This window comes from Peromyscus californicus, unplaced genomic scaffold (genome assembly GCF_007827085.1).
Source record: "Peromyscus californicus insignis strain IS unplaced genomic scaffold, ASM782708v3 Scaffold_7__1_contigs__length_154581171, whole genome shotgun sequence".
Taxonomy (NCBI): domain Eukaryota; kingdom Metazoa; phylum Chordata; class Mammalia; order Rodentia; family Cricetidae; genus Peromyscus; species Peromyscus californicus.
In genome coordinates this window covers 121,202,932-121,223,388 of record NW_026294595.1, presented here as the reverse complement: position 1 = coordinate 121,223,388, position 20,457 = coordinate 121,202,932, and the positions used below count along the sequence as shown (strand labels likewise).

General features: G+C 40.8%; 1 protein-coding gene across 1 annotated transcript in view; it reads left to right on the top strand.

The window, feature by feature from the left end:
- Positions 1–20,457, top strand: part of Ralgapa2 (Ral GTPase activating protein catalytic subunit alpha 2) — a 290,311-nt gene that overhangs the window by 47,296 nt on the left and 222,558 nt on the right. Inside the window, 5 exon segments of the mRNA XM_052725986.1 lie at positions 9,406–9,463; positions 15,545–15,588; positions 16,730–16,907; positions 18,121–18,236; positions 19,450–19,588. Coding sequence (XP_052581946.1) covers positions 9,406–9,463; positions 15,545–15,588; positions 16,730–16,907; positions 18,121–18,236; positions 19,450–19,588 — 535 coding nt within the window.

Here is a 20,457-nt window from a genome sequence, read left to right as displayed (position 1 = left end):
TGTAATTTTGTGGTGATATTTTATTTGCGCTGAAATGTGATTTTTTTTTTGTATGTTAATAAATAAAGTTTGCCTGGAGATCAGAGGACATAACCAGCCATTTTTAAGTAAACATAGAAGTCAGGCAGTGGTAGCACTTGCCCTTAATCCAATCATGTTGCAGGCAGGGTCTCTGTGTGTTCAAGGACATACTGGGGAACAGCCAAGCGTGATGACAGCGCCTTTAATCCCAGTACCAACCATAGAGACCTGGAGGTCTGTACAGACAGGCAGTAACAAGGAAGTGAGGTAGCTAGGCTAAGAGCCAATGAGAGGGCAGAACAGCAAGGCAATAAAAGCCTGGGTAGACAGGAAGTAGCTCTCTTGGGAAGCTACGGCGGCTCTCACTATTTCCCCGATCTCTAAGGCTTTCACCCCTATATTTGGTTCTGTGTTTCTTACTTAATAAGACCATTTAGAAATTCGTCTACATTATTTTATTATAGTATTTTTCAGATGCTCTTTCTCTCATGTTAAGTGATTTGGAAAATCTATTTTTATTAGCATGTTAAAATACCAGTTATGTAAACAGCCCACTGCTATAGGATTTTTATTTCTATATTCTTGTTAGGGAATTACTTTGCTTAATAGTTGTTGCTAGTATAGAAATTATGTACTTTGTTGAGGCTGATGTACTTCTAGCTCAGGAATACCTTTCCTTGAACTTCAGATATGTATAAGCATATATAGGTGACTGCATAATTTTCAGATCATTGCACCTCTCTCCTTTGATGTGTGTGTCTCAAGGGAGCTGTACTTTGCTGCAGATAATTTACCAGGAACTGCATTGTTGTGTAGGCCCTTGGTCTGCTTTGGGTCTCTGTTGTCCTCACGTTCTCTCTGGGTCCTGATGCCCACTCAGTGGCTTGTGATCAGTTTACCACACTGTCCTTTGGAACTCACTGCTGATGAAAAGATCAAGGTCAGCCTGACTGTTGTTGTTTGATGAATATACTACATTTTCTGTTTGATTTTGCCTAGTGCTTTTCGCTTTGTATTGAATTTACAACTTTAAGTGTGTTTTGCTCTTTTATGTGGTTCTGGGGAGTTTGTGATGTACAATGTCGTGGCACATGGGGTGTTCTGTAATAGTCTAGATTCATGCTATCCAGGCTTTCCATCTTCATGTAGTTCATGTTTTCTGACTTCAGAAGGTTATTTAATAATACATCTATTTTTTACTTTATACATTAATTTTTTTAAGTTTTCATCATCTCTTTATTATCCACTTGAGTCTTTAAGAAAGTGAATTAGAAATGTGAAACCAGATTATCCTTTACTGTGTTTGTGTTTGAGGAGGCCTTTCCATTGTTCTGTAGGATTGTCTCCTTTGTGGGACCATCATTCCAGCTGCGCTGGACTATCTTGGGAGAGAGTCACCCCCCCCACACTTTTTTTGCTGCTTTAAGTAAACTTAAGTAGACAATAATCTTTCTCATTTGATACCTTTGCCTTTATAGGTTTTCATTGATGTGTCTTCCTTTAAAAAATTATGTTCCATACTTATTTTAGATGTCTTTTATTGAAATTTAAGTTCAAGTTTCTTACAAATTTTAAGAAACTGTTTTCTTCTGGGCTAAGAAAAACCTTGTCTCTTAAGCAATGACCTAATCATGTATTGAGATTTAAAATGTTTGCAGACACATTTAGTTTTCAGTTATCTGTAGCTAGAGTTTTGCTGCCTGGCCCACGGTCAGGGCAAATCTCTCTCACCCGCCAGTCCCACAGCCACTCAAACCCAACCAAGTAAACACAGAGACTTATATTGGTTACAAACTGTATGGCCGTGGCAGGCTTCTTGTTAACTGTTCTTACAGCTTAAATTAATCCATTTCTATTAATCTATACCTTGCCACATGGCTCGTGGTTTACCGGCATCTTCACATGTGGCTTGTCATGGTGGCGGCTGGCAGTGTCTCTCCCACCCAGCTTCCTGTTTTCTCAATTCTCCTCTCTGTTAGTCCCGCCTATACTTCCTGCCTGGCCACTGGCCAATCAGTGATTTATTTATTGACCAATCAGCAACACATTTGACATACAGACCATTCCACAGCAGTTATCTTTATTAAATGCCATTTAATGCTACCCTACTGTCTTAGGGTTTTTTATTGCTGTGAAGAGACATCATGACCATGGCAACTCTTATAAAGAAAATATTTAATTGTAGTGGCTCACTTACAGTTTTCAGAGATTCAGACCATTATCGCCATGACAGGGAACATGGCGGTCTGCAGGCAGATGTGGTACTGGAGAGGTAGCTGAGAGTCCTACGTCTTGCAGGCAACAAGAAGTTGACTGAGACATTGGACAGTATCCTAAGCATAGGAAACCTCAAAGCCCACCACCACAGTGACACATTATCCAACAAGGCCATATCCACTCCAACAAAGCCACACCCCCTAATAGTGCCATTCCTTATGAAATTATGGGGGCCAATTACATTAAAATTACCACACCTACCATGTTTGGGTTGTTGCACGAATCCTAAATGGTCTTATAATACAAACCTGGAGCCAGATATGAGGGTGAAAGCTGAAAGATCAGAGAAGCTGAGCAAGCCACAAGCAAGCCTCTTACCTCAACAACTCCTCAGCCTTAAATAGACCAAGTTCCTGTCTCCTCCGGCCTTATATTCCTTTCTCTGCCCAGCCATATCATTTCCTGTCTCAACCTTCCTAGTGCTGGGTTTAGAAGTGTATGATCCCAAGTGCTGGAATTAAAGGTATGTACCACCACTACGTGGCTGTTTTTCTTTTAGACTGAATTAATCTCATGTAGCCCAGAGTGCCCTTGAACTCACAAAAATCCAGACAGATCTCTGCCTCTGCCACCCGAGTGCTAGGATTAAAGTTGTGTGCTACCACTGCCTGACCTCTGAGGCTAACTCTGTGTTTGGCCCTTTCCTCTGATCAGGCAAGCTTTATTTCCCAGATTACAAACAATATATCACCACATAGGGTAGTATTTCCTCCTTTGCCTGTGTGTGTGTGTGTGTGTGTGTGTGTGTGTGTGTGTGTATACTAAAACTAGAATTACTTTTATTTCTTTTTGTGATTTTTCACTCACCCATTTGTTCATGCTTATTAGGAAATACTGTATGCTGGGTACTGGTTCTGATGTTGGGGATATAAGATGTATCACTAAAGTGTGGGTCCTTTCTCCCAGGTAATCCAGCTATAATGGCAGAGTAGGCCTTATGCCTATCCACCTGAGAAGAATGCTGGTAGAAGAGGGTCTTTTGGAAGTGGTCTTATTCCAGGAGGTGAAATTTGAGTTTGGTGTTTACAGTGACCAATAGGGATATGACAATATGGAGCTCTATTTTCCTTACTCTGTGACAGCATGCTGACAGACTAAAGTAGTAGAAGGGATTTCTGATATAAGAAAACCAGCATTTTTTTTTTATAAAGCTAAAATGTATTCATGTTATTCTATGGACTGGAATTAGTTTGTTTATTTGTTTATTTAACGCCCCAAACACAGCCTCCCCTCCTTCCCTTCCTTCTACCCCCTTCCCCCACCCTCTACCCCTAATCCATTCTTCCTCCATATTCTCTCAGAAGGGGAAGGCCTCCTGTGAGCATCAGCAAAGCATAGCATAGCAAGCCGCCATAAGACCAAGCACCTCCCCTTGTATTCAGGCGGGACAAGGCAATCCAGCATATTCATTTTGTTTTTAAGATTATCTGTTTGTTCATGTTAGTTCTGTCTCTCTTGAATTTAAAGATTCTAAACAACTATTGGTCATCGGTGAAACTATTCTGTCTGTGAAAGAGTTGAGTTATTTTCATTAACTGGCAAGAATCCACCAGATAATAGCAAAAATGGTGTCTGTCTGTAGGTTGACATGGAAGCATGTGTGGCGTGCCTGTGGGCTCTATGTGCATGGGTCCCTCTTAAGCCAGACTGGTTGTGCAGTCTAGGCACCTGCAGAATGCTCTTGTGAAAGGACTGCTAATTCTCATTCTACGTTTTCTGCACATTGTTACTCCCAAGGTCACGAAGCTGAGATGTCTACTCTTTTAAATGAAGTCTTCTGTTTTCTCCCAGGGCAGCGTCTTCTGTATGCACACCATCGTGCCCTACAGCTGGCCTGGGGAAGGGTTGCTCCCCACTCTCTAGTCTTGCACTGAACAGGTTTAGTTGGTTGTTTCAGGTAGATAACTGGTATGCATTAGTATGTAATATCTTCCTCATTCTTTGCTACCCTACTTTCCATGTAGACTAACAATCAAGTGTGAATCGACTTGGGTTGTGCTGCAATCATCTGGTAATAATTTGGTGAAAAAAGTTTCCCATCTAAATTAAATGAAGACTGGAGTTTTAAAGTTCACTGTGGCATCTTGTATAAATTCCAACTTATGTTTCATATTATTCCTGGTCATGCAGTAGGTTCTGAAGAAAAAGTAGCTATGGATAATCAGTTAAAAGAACGACAGATTCCCTGATGTGCTGATCGGTAGTAATACCTAATTTCGATTTTGAGTGTGCTGTAATGGATTACCATATAGATGCAGCTGAGCACTGAGCATTAAACAGAGTCATGTGTTTTCCAGAAAAGTAATATTTATTCACACTGTGTGGCTTTCTTGAAATATTTTTTTATTTTATTCTCCAGTGAAACTACAAACAAGATGTCAATAGCTTATGTGGCATTCACAGCAGTATAGCTTAGAATATCAGCTGCAGTACAAGAAATGCCAGATTGCATTTGCCTCACCAAAGATAGGCTCCATCTGGGACTTCTGAGGTACAGGCTTAGCATTTAGACTAGGTAGTTGTGTTTGGCTTTATATTTATTGACCCTCATAGGATTTAATCCATAAAAAACAGCCCTCACAATGTTAGTGTACAGGAAGAAGTGGCAGTATGGATATTGTTTCAGTCTCTGAATTGTTGTATTAAGTTTTGTCATTTGGGGATATATTCTTTTAAAAGAATTATTTTGATTGTGTGTGTGTGTGTGTGTGTGTGTGTGTGTGTGTGTGTGTGTGAAAGTGTTTGTGTGAGTGCATGTGCCATGGAACACATGTGACAGTCAGAGGACACCTCGTGGAAGTTAATACTCTCCTTCCATCATGTAGGTCCTGGGGATTGAACTCAGGCTGTCGGGCTTGGGAGCAAGTGCCTTTCCATTCATCCATCTTACAGGTCCTTTTAGGACATTATTACCTCAAACATTAGGCATGGTGTTTCATATTTAAACCTTAGAGAATATTTCTTAATATCTTTAGAGTAGACTCATTTATAAATCTGAATTATTTTGAGAAGTAACAATGATTGATTGTTATGACCTTAAGTGAATTGGAGATGATTTTTGTTGCAGACTTAGACAGTATGCAGACATGTTTATTCACATCTACTTGATGCATTTTCTGTTTTCTCGTGTGTGTGTGTGTGTGTGTGTGTGTGTGTGTGTGTGTGCATTTTTTTTTTTTTTTTGAGACAGGGTTTCTTTGTGTAGCCCTGGCCATCCTGGAACTCACTCTGGAGACCAGGCTAGCCTCATACTTAGAGATTCGCCTGCCTCTGCTGTCTGAGTGCTAGAATTAAAGGCATGTGCCACCACCACCCAACCTGTTTTCTCATATTAAAAGGTGCTTTTCTTTGTCATATACTAATAAAAGAAAACCAAGTGAGGAATAAAAATATGTGTTTGAGAAACTAAGAAGTATGACTCAGTGCCAGTTTGGTTGAAGAGCAAAGGGAATGTCGGACATTAATCTAGATCAAGACAAGATCCACCCTGAATTTTTAATTCACCTAGCACCTTCTTGAATAATGGTATCCAAAGGTGATCCCGCCATGTAGCTGGGAGCTGCCCTTAAAGGAGAACTCAGAAGAAGGTGTGCCATCTGCTCAAGCAAAATGACCTGTCAGGAAGCAGGCAGCAAAGCACAGGAAGACCTCCGAGGGACAGACTTCCATCTGTATGAAGCCACTTCCAGCTGAATTTGGAAGCAAAGCTGGGGGACATCTGGGCTCCTGAAGTGTGGTACACTTCTCTTAGTGTTCCAGCCTTTTAATCTGATGAGAGTAACCTAATTAATAGTTTCAGTATTGCTGTGGCACACAAAATGATGTGTTGCTCAGATTCCCCTTCAAGGGTTTGCCACCCCTTGCAAGAGTGGCACGCACTGATAGCCTCTGGCTGTGAGTGCCTCAGCCATCCAGCCCTGCTCACACTCTCTTCTCCATTAGGCTGGAGTATAGGTCTCACCTCTAGTTGTTTGGGCCTTTGCTCCAGAGCTCCCTCTCAGCTCACAGTGGCTCCCCTGCTCATCCTGTTTCCTTCCCATTCCTTCCCTGGTGCTACTCTTCTGTCAACTGTTTCTAGTAACTCCATTGTAGCATATTTTCTAAAGAACTTGTCTTGCAAATATTCTTGTTAATTTGTTACCAAAGACACTGACTGACTTTGACCCTATTGTGCTTATAGGTGGCTCTTGATTTGTTTGGTCTGGCACAGCCTAGACATGGAGTCCTTCATTTTAGTCCAATTCCAGAGTTCCAGCTTCCAGCTGGCTGTGGCTATTCATCTCTGTGGGCTCTTGCTCCCATGTATTATATTCCACAGGCATGGCATGGGGGAGTGGGGGAGCAGGTACAGGGGCACTAAAGATTATATCCTTTTGGTAGGACAAGGCTCATGTGAGTTTTAATTGTCATCCTAAAAAGCAGGACTTCCTAAACTTTTTCTACTCATGATCCTCCTTTGTCAGAGAAATTTTTACTCTACCTCAGTTATATAGGTATAAAATAGGTATTCAAATGAAACATTTATTGATAATAGATCACAAAGAAACTCATCTTAAAATAATTCTTTGATATACATATAGTTTTACCATTTATTAAAGATGGAATCATATTTGCATATTAATAAGATAGATGTGCTTATTTATTTTTACCTTAAGAATTAGAGTTGAGCAGAGTATTTGAAGTAAGATATAGAATGTCTTCAGAGTTTTTCACAGTTGATCACTGTTTTTATTTTATGACTGTCAATGCTGAGGATGCCACTCTGCATAAATACGTAGTATAAAGTAGCGGAAATGCATTAAGGCCACTTCAGAAATTGCTAGAAATGCTGTCCTAATCTTGTGCCAACGTTCATTTAATGATTTTGAACTCAACCAACAATTTTACGAATCAAGCTCACTAATGCAATACAAACCAAAGATGCACTAATTTAATGCTTATGTTCTGAAAAATGTTTGTAGGAAATAATGAAATTCTTTGTTGCCTATAATTAAACCATTGTGTTTCTATATGAGCAAAAAACTTGTATACTTCATAAAAGCACTACAGTTCATAAACATACAATAGTTTCAGATCTGAGCTGTGGTGTCTCAGGAAGTGCAGAGTGTGTGTGTGTTGTGTATTTTGAACCAAGTCTGCAGTGAAGTTGTGCAGTACAACACAGTCAAGCACTGCTTGCCATACCTTAGATTCATTCCATGTTTGATTTGAATTAGTTTTTGATTGTTGCTTGTTCAGAAACCTTGGACTGTTGCCAACTTTTTTGTAACTCCTACACTGTTAGGTGATGCTATTTGGAGTTGCACCCCATAGTTTAAGAAGCTGGCTTATAGAGAACTGACTTTTTAGGGATGAGATGTGGCTCAGTGGTAGAGCACTCGCAGAGCAACTAGTGGCTCTCAGTAGTAAGAACTGACTTTCACATCTTCTGATTCCCTTTTTAAATGTAATTTTTAAAAGCTGTGCATGGTGGCCTACATCTTCAATCCTAGCACTCAGGAGACAGAGGTAGGTGGTTATCTGTGAGTTAAAGGTCAGCCTGACTTACATAGTGAGTTCTAGGACAGCCAGGGCTACATAGAGAGATACTGTCTAAAAAAATTATTTATGTGTATGTGTATGTCTGTCTTAGTTAGGATTTCTATTACTGTGAAGAGATACTATGACCACAGCAACTCTCATAAAGGAAAACATTTAAATGAGGTGACTCACAGTTCAGAGGTGTAGTCCATTATTGTCATGGTGGGAAACATGGCAGCATGCAGGCAGACATGGCGCTGGAGAAGGAGCTGAGAGTTCTTACATCTTGATCTGCAGGCAACAGAAAGTGGTCTGAGACACTGGCCGTGCCTTGAGCATACATGGGACCTCAAATCCCACCCCCATGGTTATACACTTCCTCCAACAAGGCCATACCTACTCCGATAAAGCCATATCTGCAAATAATACCACTCCTTGTGAGTTTATAGGGGCCAATTACATTCAAACAACTGTAGTGTCTATGTATGTATGGGTGTGTAAGTGTTTATTTTTGCATGCTTATGTGTATGTCTACAGGTGTGCACATGCAACAGTGTGCACCTGGAGGTCAAAAGACGGTTGTTGGTTCTTGTTTTCCACCTAGTTTGAAGCAAGCTCTGCTGTTGTTCACAGCTGCTCACAGCAAGCTAACTTCAGAGCTTCTCCTGTCTCTGCCTCCCGTATCCCTGTAAGATTGCTGCGATTATAGACTCACGCATCTGCAGGATGCAAGAATAGGGATTTTCATCCTACAGTGATGATGTACTACCAATGCCTATAGATCTATTGGACCATTTGCAGTTTTCTATATTAAAAAAGAGTAATTGCTGGGACAGTGAATTGGCTTAGTGGGCAAAGGTACGTGCTGCCAGCCAGACAACTCACTCCAATCCCTGTTACCTACATGTGTAAAGAGAAAACTGACTCCCAAAGTTGTCCTCTGACCCCTCAACAGTAAATACAGAAATATAATGAATAGTTTAAGTAGTTATATTAAAAATAAAGAATCTTAGAATCTAAGTATAATTTACCAGAATGTGCTCTGGAGTGGGGGGTCAGAGGGATTTATGTTTTGGATTTTGTGTGTGTGTGTGAGCATAATCAAATCTTTAAAAATTGTTTGAGAATTTCATACACAAATATAATGTATTTTGATTAAATCCACTCCCTTTTCAAATTCCCCTTCAATTCCTCCCTTTCCCTGCCCAACTTCATGTGCTCTGTTTTGAAATCCATGGTATCACTTAGTACTTCTTGTTAGCATGGGCATAGGACCATTTATTGGAGCGTAGGTAGTCTCCGGGGGCCATATCCGTGAAGAGCTGACTCCCTCACTCAACGGCCAGCTTTTGGTAGTGGGGGCTACTTTTATTAGTCCAGTCTTCCTGCTCTTCAGAAATTTATTTGTTGCCCACTGATGGATACTTTCATAAGTACAATCTTAAGACCTACTTGTAGGCATTAATTTTATGAGATTTTTATATATATTTTAAACTTACACCTATTTATTTGTGTGTTGAAGGGGAGGTAAGTAATATGGGCCTATCACAAAAATGTATTTCATCTTTATAAATTTTTATTTTGTAGAAAATACTGCAGTTTCTACCTGAACGAATTTTCTTTCGATGGCATTACCAGAGTATAGGTAAGATGAAAGCAAACACTGTATCAGTGATCCGGATTTCTACCAGCTGAGGTTTCAGCAATACTTTCTGTAGCGAATACCACCAAGGTAGCCTATAGAGAATTAAAGGTGTGGTAATTAAAATCAAGTCTGGCTGACAGAGGGCAGAGAGTGAGTGACTGGAGGTGGCGGCCTGAATGCGCCATCTGTGTCATGGCTCCCCCACCACAGGCTCAGGAAATAGCGTGGAAGAGGGGGTGGAGCGACTGTGAGAGTCAGGAGTTGGGGAGGGCTCTTGGCACCATGAGCTCACAGTGGCTGCAGTTGCCTGCCCAAGCCCTGCATGAGATCAAGCCTGTTAACATAGGATGGATGAAGGAGGGAGGGGGTTAAAAAAGAGCAGAGGACATGAAGTTGGGAGGAGCTCTAGTGGGAGGGGGTCCAGCAGGAGTTGGAGCAGGGAGTGGGAAATGAATATGATCAAAAGAGATTGTATATGTGTATTAAATTTTCCATGGATACATTTTAAAAAATTAAACTTCTCATTCTAAATATGCCCTTTGAGGTGTAGCCCATGGGCTCCCCAGGAGTGTGTTAAAGATGCAGAATTTCAGGCCCCAGTTTGACCCACTGAGCATGGTGGTCTTTTAACAAGAGACACAAAAGCATTCCTGTGCATGTGAAGTCGAGAAGCACTGATCTAAAGTATTTTCTTAAATAATTGTACATTATTCTTTACCCCCCAAAAAAATTGTTCTTTAAGCCTGCATTATTGATTCAAAATTCCCATTTGGATACTTTAAGAAGTAGCAGCCAGAGGGAACTTGCATAAAGAAAGCAAATGACATTGCTGCCCTTCTGCCCAGCTCTTTACATCTGACAGCACAGTTGCAATTTAAAATGCCCAGCTAACTGGAGCCTTCCAGGGCACCCATTATGAGTTCTGTATGTGTTTTTAAAAGAGTACCTGCTTCAGTCCTACCTGTAAGACTCTGCACTTGATACAACTTTTCTTCCTTAACAGTTGGCTACCTACAGTGGAGGAAGGTGTGAGCCTTGGAATGGAATCTGACTTTATTTGATAATTAATTTCTTTCACTATTTATTGAGGGAGAGATGAACCTTTGGGGCAGAAACAAAGAGCATATCACCATTCTTGCTTTGGATAGGCCTCTTACTCCATGGGTAGAGAGATGAGAAAAGTAATTACAGTGCAATTGTTGCTGTGAGAGGCATGTAGTGGCAAGGCAGAAGAAAGATTGAATAGGTCCACCCAGGAGAAGTTGAGGGACCCTTCAAGAGAAGTCACTTCCTCCGGAGCCTTGAAAGGTGAGCAGGGCTTCCTGGTTGCGAGAGCAACATGTACAAAGTCAAAGAACTTGAAAAAAAATGGCATCATCAGTAGATATTCCAAAATCCAGAGTTCTAATCTTAATTTAGGATTGTTTCTATGAAAACAGGTAATAAACTCTTACAGAAACTGAATTTGAGTTTTGTGTTACAAATTTAAATTTAAAGAAGATAAAGCATGTGTACAATATATACCCATGGAACTTGGTGACTGAATCTTTATTCTGAGAGAGCTCCTTAATCTTTAGATCCTTCAAATAAGCAAAGAAAATTTTCCCTTAATCTGAGGAAGTTTGCCCTAGCATTTCTTGAACCTTTGTGATTATATATTTAAAATAAGGTAGAAAAAATTTTAAGATCCAAAATATCACCTAAAGAGGTACCCTGGGGATTTGTGAGATTCTGTGGTGTGGAAATGAGAAGTTAATCGTGTGCAGCTGTCTTGGCTGTTCAGGAAGAATCGTCATGGCCAGGATGAGCTAACCGGGGCCCTACTTGTCTAAGTTCATGAGGGAATGGCTGAACCCATGCTCCTATGAGCATGGAGCCAGTTCTCTTGGTTAAGCAACAGTCCCACAGCTTGGCCTTTCTTTCACCTCCTTGGTCATCTGAAACCTTGCTTTTCTTGGAGACACCTCTGACTCCCTCAGGATCATGGAGATGAGGTCATGGCCTTTCTTTATGAAGTGCTAATTCCAGAAATGGCTCAGCACCCAATCCTTGGACTGTGCCAGCTTGGTGCCATGTTGTCTCATCTCCTTTTTTTCATGATCTTGTTCTCTACTGGTCCTTCTCCTTGTTACCCATAAACTCATTGTCCTCCTCCAGCCTTAAGTGGCTTCTTGCCCTTTGTTATCATATAGATAGCTGTCTGATCACAGACTTCCATCTAGTCTCTTTTCTAGCCACCTCTAGGCCACTGTTCTGATTTTTATTATTATTTTTATAAAACAGCTTTATTGGGGGTGGAATAAACAGAATATATAAAAATTTCATGAATATAGGATCACCCCCAATTTTCCTCAACCTCCTTGGTAATACCTCTGTTCCCTTCTTCCCTACCTCAGCCCCAAGCACTAATACATTTCCACAAGATTCCCTAGATACTGAGTAAAGCCCATAAAAGAAAAAAACTGATGACTTGGATTGCTTCAAATCCACCGCTAGTCTGCCTTTGCCTTTTTTAGAGTCTTGTTTAGATGGAATCAGGTAGCACTGTTCTTTTTTTGTTTGTTTGGCATCTGCTTAGTTAGAGTTATTGTTGGCAGATGAAACACCATGACAACTTGGGGAGGAATGAGTTTGTTTGGCTTACATATCCTGAATCACTGAGGGAAGCCAAGGTAGGAACTCAAACTGGGCAGGAACCTGGAGGCAGCAGCTGACGTTTACTGGCTTGGTTCTCATGGCTTGCTCAGTTGTCGTTCTTATAGAACCCAAGACTCACCAGCTCAGGGTGGAAACCTCTATGGTGGGCAGGCCCCTCCCACATCAATCACCAATTAGGAAAATCCTTGACAGGCTTGCCTACAACCTGAGGTTATGGAGGCATTTTCTCAATTGAGATTCCTTTCTCTCAAATGACAGTAGCTTGTATCAAGTTAACATAAAACTAGCTACCACAGCATTTTTCCCGCTCTACTTGTTTTGAGATTCATCTGTATGCTATGTACTAAGAGTTCATTCCCTTTTATTTCTGAGTAGAATAGTATACCATTGTATGACTTTGCCATCATATTTTGATCCATTCTCTTGCTGATATAGTGTTCAGTTGATTCTCATATTTGGCTGTTATGCATAAACCTACTGTTAGACGTTTGTGTTCAGGTCTTTAAAAGGTAGACATAAGCTTTCCTATCTCCTGTAGAGTACACTTAACTGATAAATTGTTTTGCAGAGTGGCTGTATCATTTTATGTCCTCAGCAGTGTCACAGTTCAGTTAATAGCAGATGTTATGGTCAGTGTTTAGTTTTTGGTTGTTCTATCTCATTGACTCATGGTGTTGAACGTCTTTTCATGTGATTTATGTGTGTCTCTGGTAACATATATTTCAATGCTACCCATTTACAAGTTTCATTGTTGTATTTTCTTAATTTTTATTTTTTGAGGTTCCAGTATTTTGTATGGAAGTCTTATCAGATATATTTGCCTTGGAAATATTTTCTCTATATTTTACTGTATTTTGAAGAACAATGTTTGTTTTTTTTTTTTTTTTTTTTTTTTTTTTTGGGGTTTTTCGAGACAGGGTTTCTCTGTGTAGCTTTGCGCCTTTCCTGGGACTCACTTGGTAGCCCAGGCTGGCCTCGAACTCACAGCGATCTGCCTGCCTCTGCCTCCCGAGTGCTGGGATTAAAGGCGTGCGCCACCACTGCCCGGCGAAGAACAATGTTTTTAACTTTGAAGAAGTCCAATTTGCCATTTTTATGGGTATACTTTTTATTGTCACATCTAGGAATCTTTAAAAATATTTTATTTAATATTTATACATGCATATAATGTGTTTGGATCAAAGCTACTCCTCATTCCCTTCCCTCCAGTTCCCCCCTTTTATCTGCCCAACCACTTTTCCCTCCAAACTTCCTATACTCTCTCTCTCTTTAAAAAAATTTTGCTGAATCCTTTACTGCTTCCTGTAAGGGCATAGGTGTAGGCATACCATGCCCTGGAGCATGGCTTCTCAGGCCCACAGCCCTGAAGAGTTGACTCCCCATCCCCCAGCAGCCATCAGTTGCCACCTGCTCCTCAGATGGGCATGAGAATCTGTTATTAATACAAAATCATAAAGATCTCCTGTGTTTGCTCATGTGCGGCCCCCCCCCCCCCCCCCCCCCCCCCCCCCCCGCTGGGCTGGGATTCACAGAGATCCACCTGCTTCTGTCTCCCAAGTGCATCATCACACCTGGCCTATTTTCTTCTAGTCATTTTATGGTTATGTTTCACATTTAGGTCCTTGATCCATTTTAAAACAATTTTTTGATGAATTTTACTTCCTTCAGTGGACCACTGTTCCTGTAGAAGTGCCAGAAAATTCCGTGTTAGATCAGCAGCCAGGGGGTTTTTCTTTGTGCCCCCGACCTTCCTTGCCTGTGAAAGGACCAACTGATGGTGTGTGGTATTGCTCACTTTAGTGGTTTGAGACATGAGGCAGAGAACAAGTTTTTAAAGAAAAAAACAAAATAAAAATAGGAAAGAACTTTGCACAGTTAAAGTTAGATTAAAAACATCTGTATGAACTTTTAGCTTGGAAAATATTTTTTAAAATATCTTTAAAAGATTGTCATTTGTGGCACTTCTAATCGCAGCACTCAGGAAGGAGAGTCAGTTGGATCTAGCAAGTTCCCTGCCCTCCTGAGCCACTGAGATATCTCTCTACCCCTGGTTACTATATTTCAGAGATATTACACTATGAGATATGGCCAACATCTTAAAATCCAAGTTTTTGGAAAGAGAAAGGAGCAACCGTGTGTGGATGGATAATTCTGCTCTCAGAAGACATGGTAGACGACACAAGACCCCAGTGTGAGGTGTGGAACCTCCTTGTAAATTGTTCCTCAGAGAGGCCCCAGAAGCCCCCACCCCCAACAGTACAAGCCATAGTGCTGGAAGGTGCTGTGCAGATTCCCGAAGAGAAAAGGGCTCAACAGTCTTCCCCAGCTGGGAGCCCTACAGACTGGAACGCTGGCCTGTCACTCAGGATGTGCCCACTGTGTGCAGTTATCAACTGCTCTAGTTCACATGCACAGGGCACACTAGGAGAAGTCGGGCCTGACAGTGCCTGTGTCTGGAATCTCAGTGCTCTTAGGGGGAGATAGGAGGCACTGTGAAAGCTACCCAACCAAGAGGAAGTTCCTGGCTCAGCTTCAGCTTGATTTCTCTATCTCCTGCATCCAAAAGCATGTGAAATCTTCAGTAATAGGGTCTCACCATTTAGTTCTGGTGGACAACCAAGAAGAATAGCAACAACGTGTTGTTTGGGGACCTCTAGTGACTCTCATTTTATGAGATTTTTTTAATCTTTCTGGGCCTGGGTGACTGACCCACTCAGTCTAATTTTCTCCAGCTCCTCTCATTTACCTGCACATTTCATTTTTTCTTTAAAACTGAATAAGATTCCAGTGTGTGTGTGTGTGTGTGTGTGTGTGTGTGTGTGTATCTTATTTTTGTTATTCATCCATCAGTTGATGAACATCTAGGCTGGTTCCATTTCTTAGCTATTGTGACTAGGACAGCAATGAGATGGATGAGCAAGTATCTCTGTAATAGGCATGTCTGTCATTTGGACTTTTTAAAAAGACTTTTTAAGAGGTTCATACTCAAAGTACTACTATATTTAAAATTATCTTTTCTCCTGTGAGGTTGCTTGCCTTTGAAGGTCAGTCTTATATTTTTCAAAAGGCATGCATTTTTTTCTTTTCTAAAGCTGATCTTTAAACAGATATTTTGAGGACTGTTGTGTTAAGAATGCTTGCTGCTCTTGCAGAGGACATGGGTTTGGTTCCAAGTACCCACACATTGGATGGCTTACATTTGGCTGTAACTCTAGTTCCAGGGGATCCAGTGCCCTCTTCTGGCTCTGAGGTCATCTGCACTAACAGTGCACACACATACATGTACCTGCATGCACACATACATTACATTTAAACATTTAAATAAAAATAGAATAAAATAAATATAGATATTAAGTATTCCCTTTTATACCTTAAATATTTATTTGTATACTCTATTTCTAATCAGTTGTTTTAAACTTCCAGGCTCAACTTTAAAGAAGCTTCTACACACTGGAAATTCTATTAAGGTAATCATTTCTGATGAAAGTATAATGGAATATTTCTTTAATTTTTTTTTAGATTTATTTATTTTATTGTATGTGTTTGAGTGTTTTACCTGCATGTATGTATATGCACCACATGTGTCCTTGGTGCCAGCAGAGGTCAGAAGAGGGCGTTGGATCCTCTGGAACTTGAGTTATGGATGGTTTTGATGAAGGCTGTGGGAACTCCTCCCGTATGTTTCATTTGCATCTGATAACACATTGTAAATCCTCATTTACAAATGTGTTTTCTTTTATTGACATCTTTTTAATCATTTAGGAATACAGAAAAGGAGGACTGTGTGTTTTGAATTCTAAAAATAGGGTAGAGATGGAAGTGAGTGTAGCGTGAAAAGCGTTCATTTTCTGTTGGGTACTGCTCACCATTCAGATCATGGTGAAGGTGCAGGAGGGAGCCGAGTACAGACACGAGGCAGGGAAGCTGGACAGCAGCCCATGTCACTCAGCCAGCTCTTCAGAGTTCCATTAGCTCCAAAGAACATTATGTTAACATGACTGAAATTCTGCTCTGTTCTCCCCTAGTGTAAATGTGGAAGGAGAGTCTCTCTGACATTGCTCCCATGGACAATTGAGCATTGATGATGGGGATATTGTTGCCTTACAAAATGAAATACTATTAATAGTTCAGTGGGAGCCAGACACTGCCTTTTGTGCTGTATGCAAGTTAACTCACTCAATCCTCCCATTTCACAGATGGGACAACTAAGACACAGAGAAGTCAAATGATTCTCCATGTATCACAGCTAGACAGTAGCAGAGGGTGAATTTGAACCCAGGCTCCCTAACTCTCGTGCCCAAGCTTTTAGCCTTTGTACTACATTGCATCCTTGCTTGTTAGTGAAGGAAGAGCTTGTGTACTTTAATGATACTTTTGTCCCCTCCCCTTCCTTCCCTTTCTCTCTTTTGGAGGTGGGCAGGATCTTGCTTTGAAGCTCAGGCTGGCCTGAAACTTGAGATTTCTCCTGTCTCAGACTCCCACATGCTGGGATTACAGATGTTATACCACCATACCACACGTACACTCTCTCTTTTTCTTAAGACTGATGCTGCTCTACAAATAATGTATTAAATGTTTGATTTTTGTTGCTTTTAATTTTGTTTTTAGATAAGATGTGAAGGAATCAGACTGTTTCTTTTGTGGCTTCAAGCACTTCAGACAAACTGTGCGGAAGAGCAGGTGCTGATTTTTGCTTGCCTGGTGCCTGGTTTCCCAGCGGTCCTGTCATCCAGGGGGCCCTGTACACTGGAGACACTCATCAACCCTAGCCCTAGTGTAGTTGATGGTAAGCAGCATTAGCAGGGTTGACATGCTGAAATGACTCTGTTAATTTTTAGTGTTAGGTGTGTGTGTGTGTGTGTCTGTGTGTATGTCTGTGTGTGTGTCTGTGTCTGTGTGTATGTGTCTGTAAGTGTATGCCTCATGTGAATGGGTACCCAAGGAAGCCAGAAGAGGACTCCAGATACCCCAGGAGCTGGAGTTACAAGTGATTGTGAGCCACCTGACATGGGTGCTGAGAGCCAAACTCGGGTCCTCTGGAAGAGCAGCTAGTCAAGTGCTCTGAACTTCTGAGCCATCTCCCCACCTCGAAATTACTCTTGAGCTTACCTTGAGGGTTTCCTTGGTGTTGATGTTCTTGAATAGAAATTCTGATGAAGCTGAGGAGGAATGATTCCTTGTGATTCACAGAGGATTCCTAAAGACATTATAATGAAAGCCATAGTTCAACCCATAGTACCACAGAAAAGAATAAAAAACTTAGGGTACAGGAAGTGGTGGTATAAGCCTGTGATCCCAGCACTTGAAGGTGGAGGTGAAGGTGGAGGTGGAGGTAGGAGGATCAGGATTTTAAGGTCAGCCTTAATTACCTACCTAAAAAGTTTGAGGCCAGCCTGGGCTATGTGAGAGGCTCTGTCTTAAAAAACAAAACAAACAAACAAACAAATAAACCAGAACAAAAAATCTGGAGCCTATTTTCTATTAAATTATAATGAGAAAATTTCTGAAGTAACAGAAACAGGAATGGAATGCAGGAGGCAGATGTTGGCTACAGTGTGAAGTAACAAGTGTTTCCTGTGAGCTAATGAAATGTAAATGTCTTCCCTAACCTCTGTCTGTTGTTCTTGTCACTGTTGTTTCTTTAAGAGGCCATTCATCTTACTTTGCCAACTGTGTTTTTCCATGTAACATTTACAGAAGGACAGTAGTGACCTCATTGGACTATCTGTGTCCTGTGAGTGTGAACTTGCTGTGTAACCCTTCATTGCGTTGGATTTTAGGCTGACCAGGACAGAATTTGAATGGAATAGAATGGTCCAGAGGAAGGAAAGGCTCTGTGGACCTCTATACTGGGCCCTAAGCCCTTGTTCATACTGGCTTGGGGTTCAGTCTGAACAGTTCCAGTGACTGGATAGATGTGTTGTAATAGAGACCAGTTTTAAACCCTTATTTAAAATTTGACTTTGATGAATAAGCTCTCATTATTTTTTACCTTTTAGCAAAAATATACCCAGAAGAAATCACCCCACTTCTGCCAGCCGTATCAGGGGAGAAGATCGCTGAGGACCAAACATGCTTTTTTCTTCAAATACTGTTGAAATATATGGTTATTCAGGTCAGAGGAAAACCAAGCTGTCTCCCTGATGGGTTTGTTTTTGTAGGAAGGAGAGTTACTGCTTCTTTTCTTTCTATGTGTCTGTGTTGCTTTCCCTGAAGTGATTTTCTGTGGCGATTCATTAAATGCAGGGCATACATCATTGCTGGGCCACTTCAGAAAGTCTCCATATGAGTACTTTTATGTGTGAATTATTTAAGGTATCTTTACTTAAAAAAAGTTATGCATCCTTTGGCGATTTCATATACAAATACAGTATATTTAGATCATCTTCATGCCTCTGTCTGCCACCTCTTCCTGTCTCCCCTGCTCCTCCATCATCCTTCCAACTTCATGTCTCCTTCTCCTTTTCTTCCTTTTTTTTTTTTGAGTCAGAGTCTCACTGTGTAGCTAGCTCTGGCTGGCCTGGAACTTGCTATGTAGACCAGGTTGGCCTCAAACTCCGCCTGCCTCTGTCTCCTGAATATGCCACCTTACCCAGCACCTCTGTTTTAAAATAGCCCACTGAATATAATCAGAGCTGTACAATTAGGTGTGCATAGGTGTAGGGCCATCTGTTGGATCATGGGTAGCCTCCCATGGGCCATGGTGCTGAAGAAAACCGACTCCTCTTCACCCAGCAGCTATCATCTGCCAAAAGCTCCTTCTCTGCCCATTTTAAAATGTTGACTGGCTTGACCTTGTGCAGGCAACCACAGCTGCTATTTTGTCGTAGTCTTTCCTGACCTCTGACATTTAGAACTTTCTACTCTTTCTTCCAAGATGTTCCCTGAGCTATGGGGAAAGGGGTGATACATACAGGTGTTCTATTTGGGGCTGAGCATTCCACAGTCACTTATTCTCTGTACTTTGAACAGTTGTGAGCCTCTGTACTAACCACCATCCACCATATGCAGAAGCTTTTCTGATGAGGGGTGTGAGGTGTGCTAACTATAGTATTTAGAAGGCAGTTTGATAATATGTCCCTTTAGCAAAATAAGTAGGATCTGCCCTAGGGCCTGTGATACTCAGTCATGGGTTCTTGGTCAGGTTTACAATATCTGGAATTTGTATCATCTTTTGAGCTTTGTTGAGATATGATTTCATTATATTATTACCAATAGTGTCATTTAAACATTGATAATAGGAATTTTAATCTAATATCATTTCATGTTTGTGTATGTTAATTTAAACTGTAAATATACAAATATCCTTTCCCGCATATTATCCAAAGGCTGCAAGCTTGGAGTGGAAGAATAAGGAGAATCAAGATACTGGTTTTAAATTTCTTTTTACATTGTTTCGAAAGTATTATCTTCCTCATTTGTTTCCATCATTTACTAAGTTAACCAACATCTACAAACCTGTACTTGGTAAGTACTCTTTTATTCCTGTATGGATGTCATCCACAGGGAATCTGTACAGTAGCTTTCATAGTAATCCCTGTGATATTTTAAAGCAAAATAGTCACTTTATGTTCATATTGAATGGTAATATTGTTGTGAGAAGTTAAAGTTACCTAATGAATGAGTCAATTATGTAAACTCATTTAGAGATTTTTGCCTCATGGAAATAAAGAGAACCATGGTTTATATAAAAATAATTTAAAACATGTCATGATATTTCTTTATGTTTGACACCTTTTAATGTCATATTTTGCATTTCTTAGTCTTCTCTTATGGGTGATGAGTTATAGTGATGTCAGACCCTGCTCAATGGTTAGGCCGTCCAGCCCGGGACACACAGTTGCTGGAGGGATGCACTTTATGTTGGGGCTTTTATCTACCAGGATACTAGCAGGTGCTTGTAGAGGGAGATGCTTGAGTGATATGATAGTCTAGAGACAGGCGGTCCCAGAATGCTGCTGAAACAGAAAGGAACATTTAACTTAGCTCCTAAATTTTCCTTTTATTGGGATTAGGATTAGGATTCACAGGATGAAGTAATCCCTTACAGTGGTGAAAGTGGGGACAAATCTTCTCCCTATAAAAACATGAAATTAGTTAGATGGATAATCAAGAATAGCTTTGGAGGAGAAAAGATCACAAGGGACTGTACTCTCTCTGTAGGGTGTGCCCGACTAATTCAGCTGAATTTGCTGTGACACACACGCACGCACGCACGCACGCACGCACACACGCACACACGGACAGACACACAGACACAGACTCACAGACACATGAGAAGGGAGAATATCTGAAGCCTGATGCATTTTAAAAAATCTAGAATAACTGACTAATGG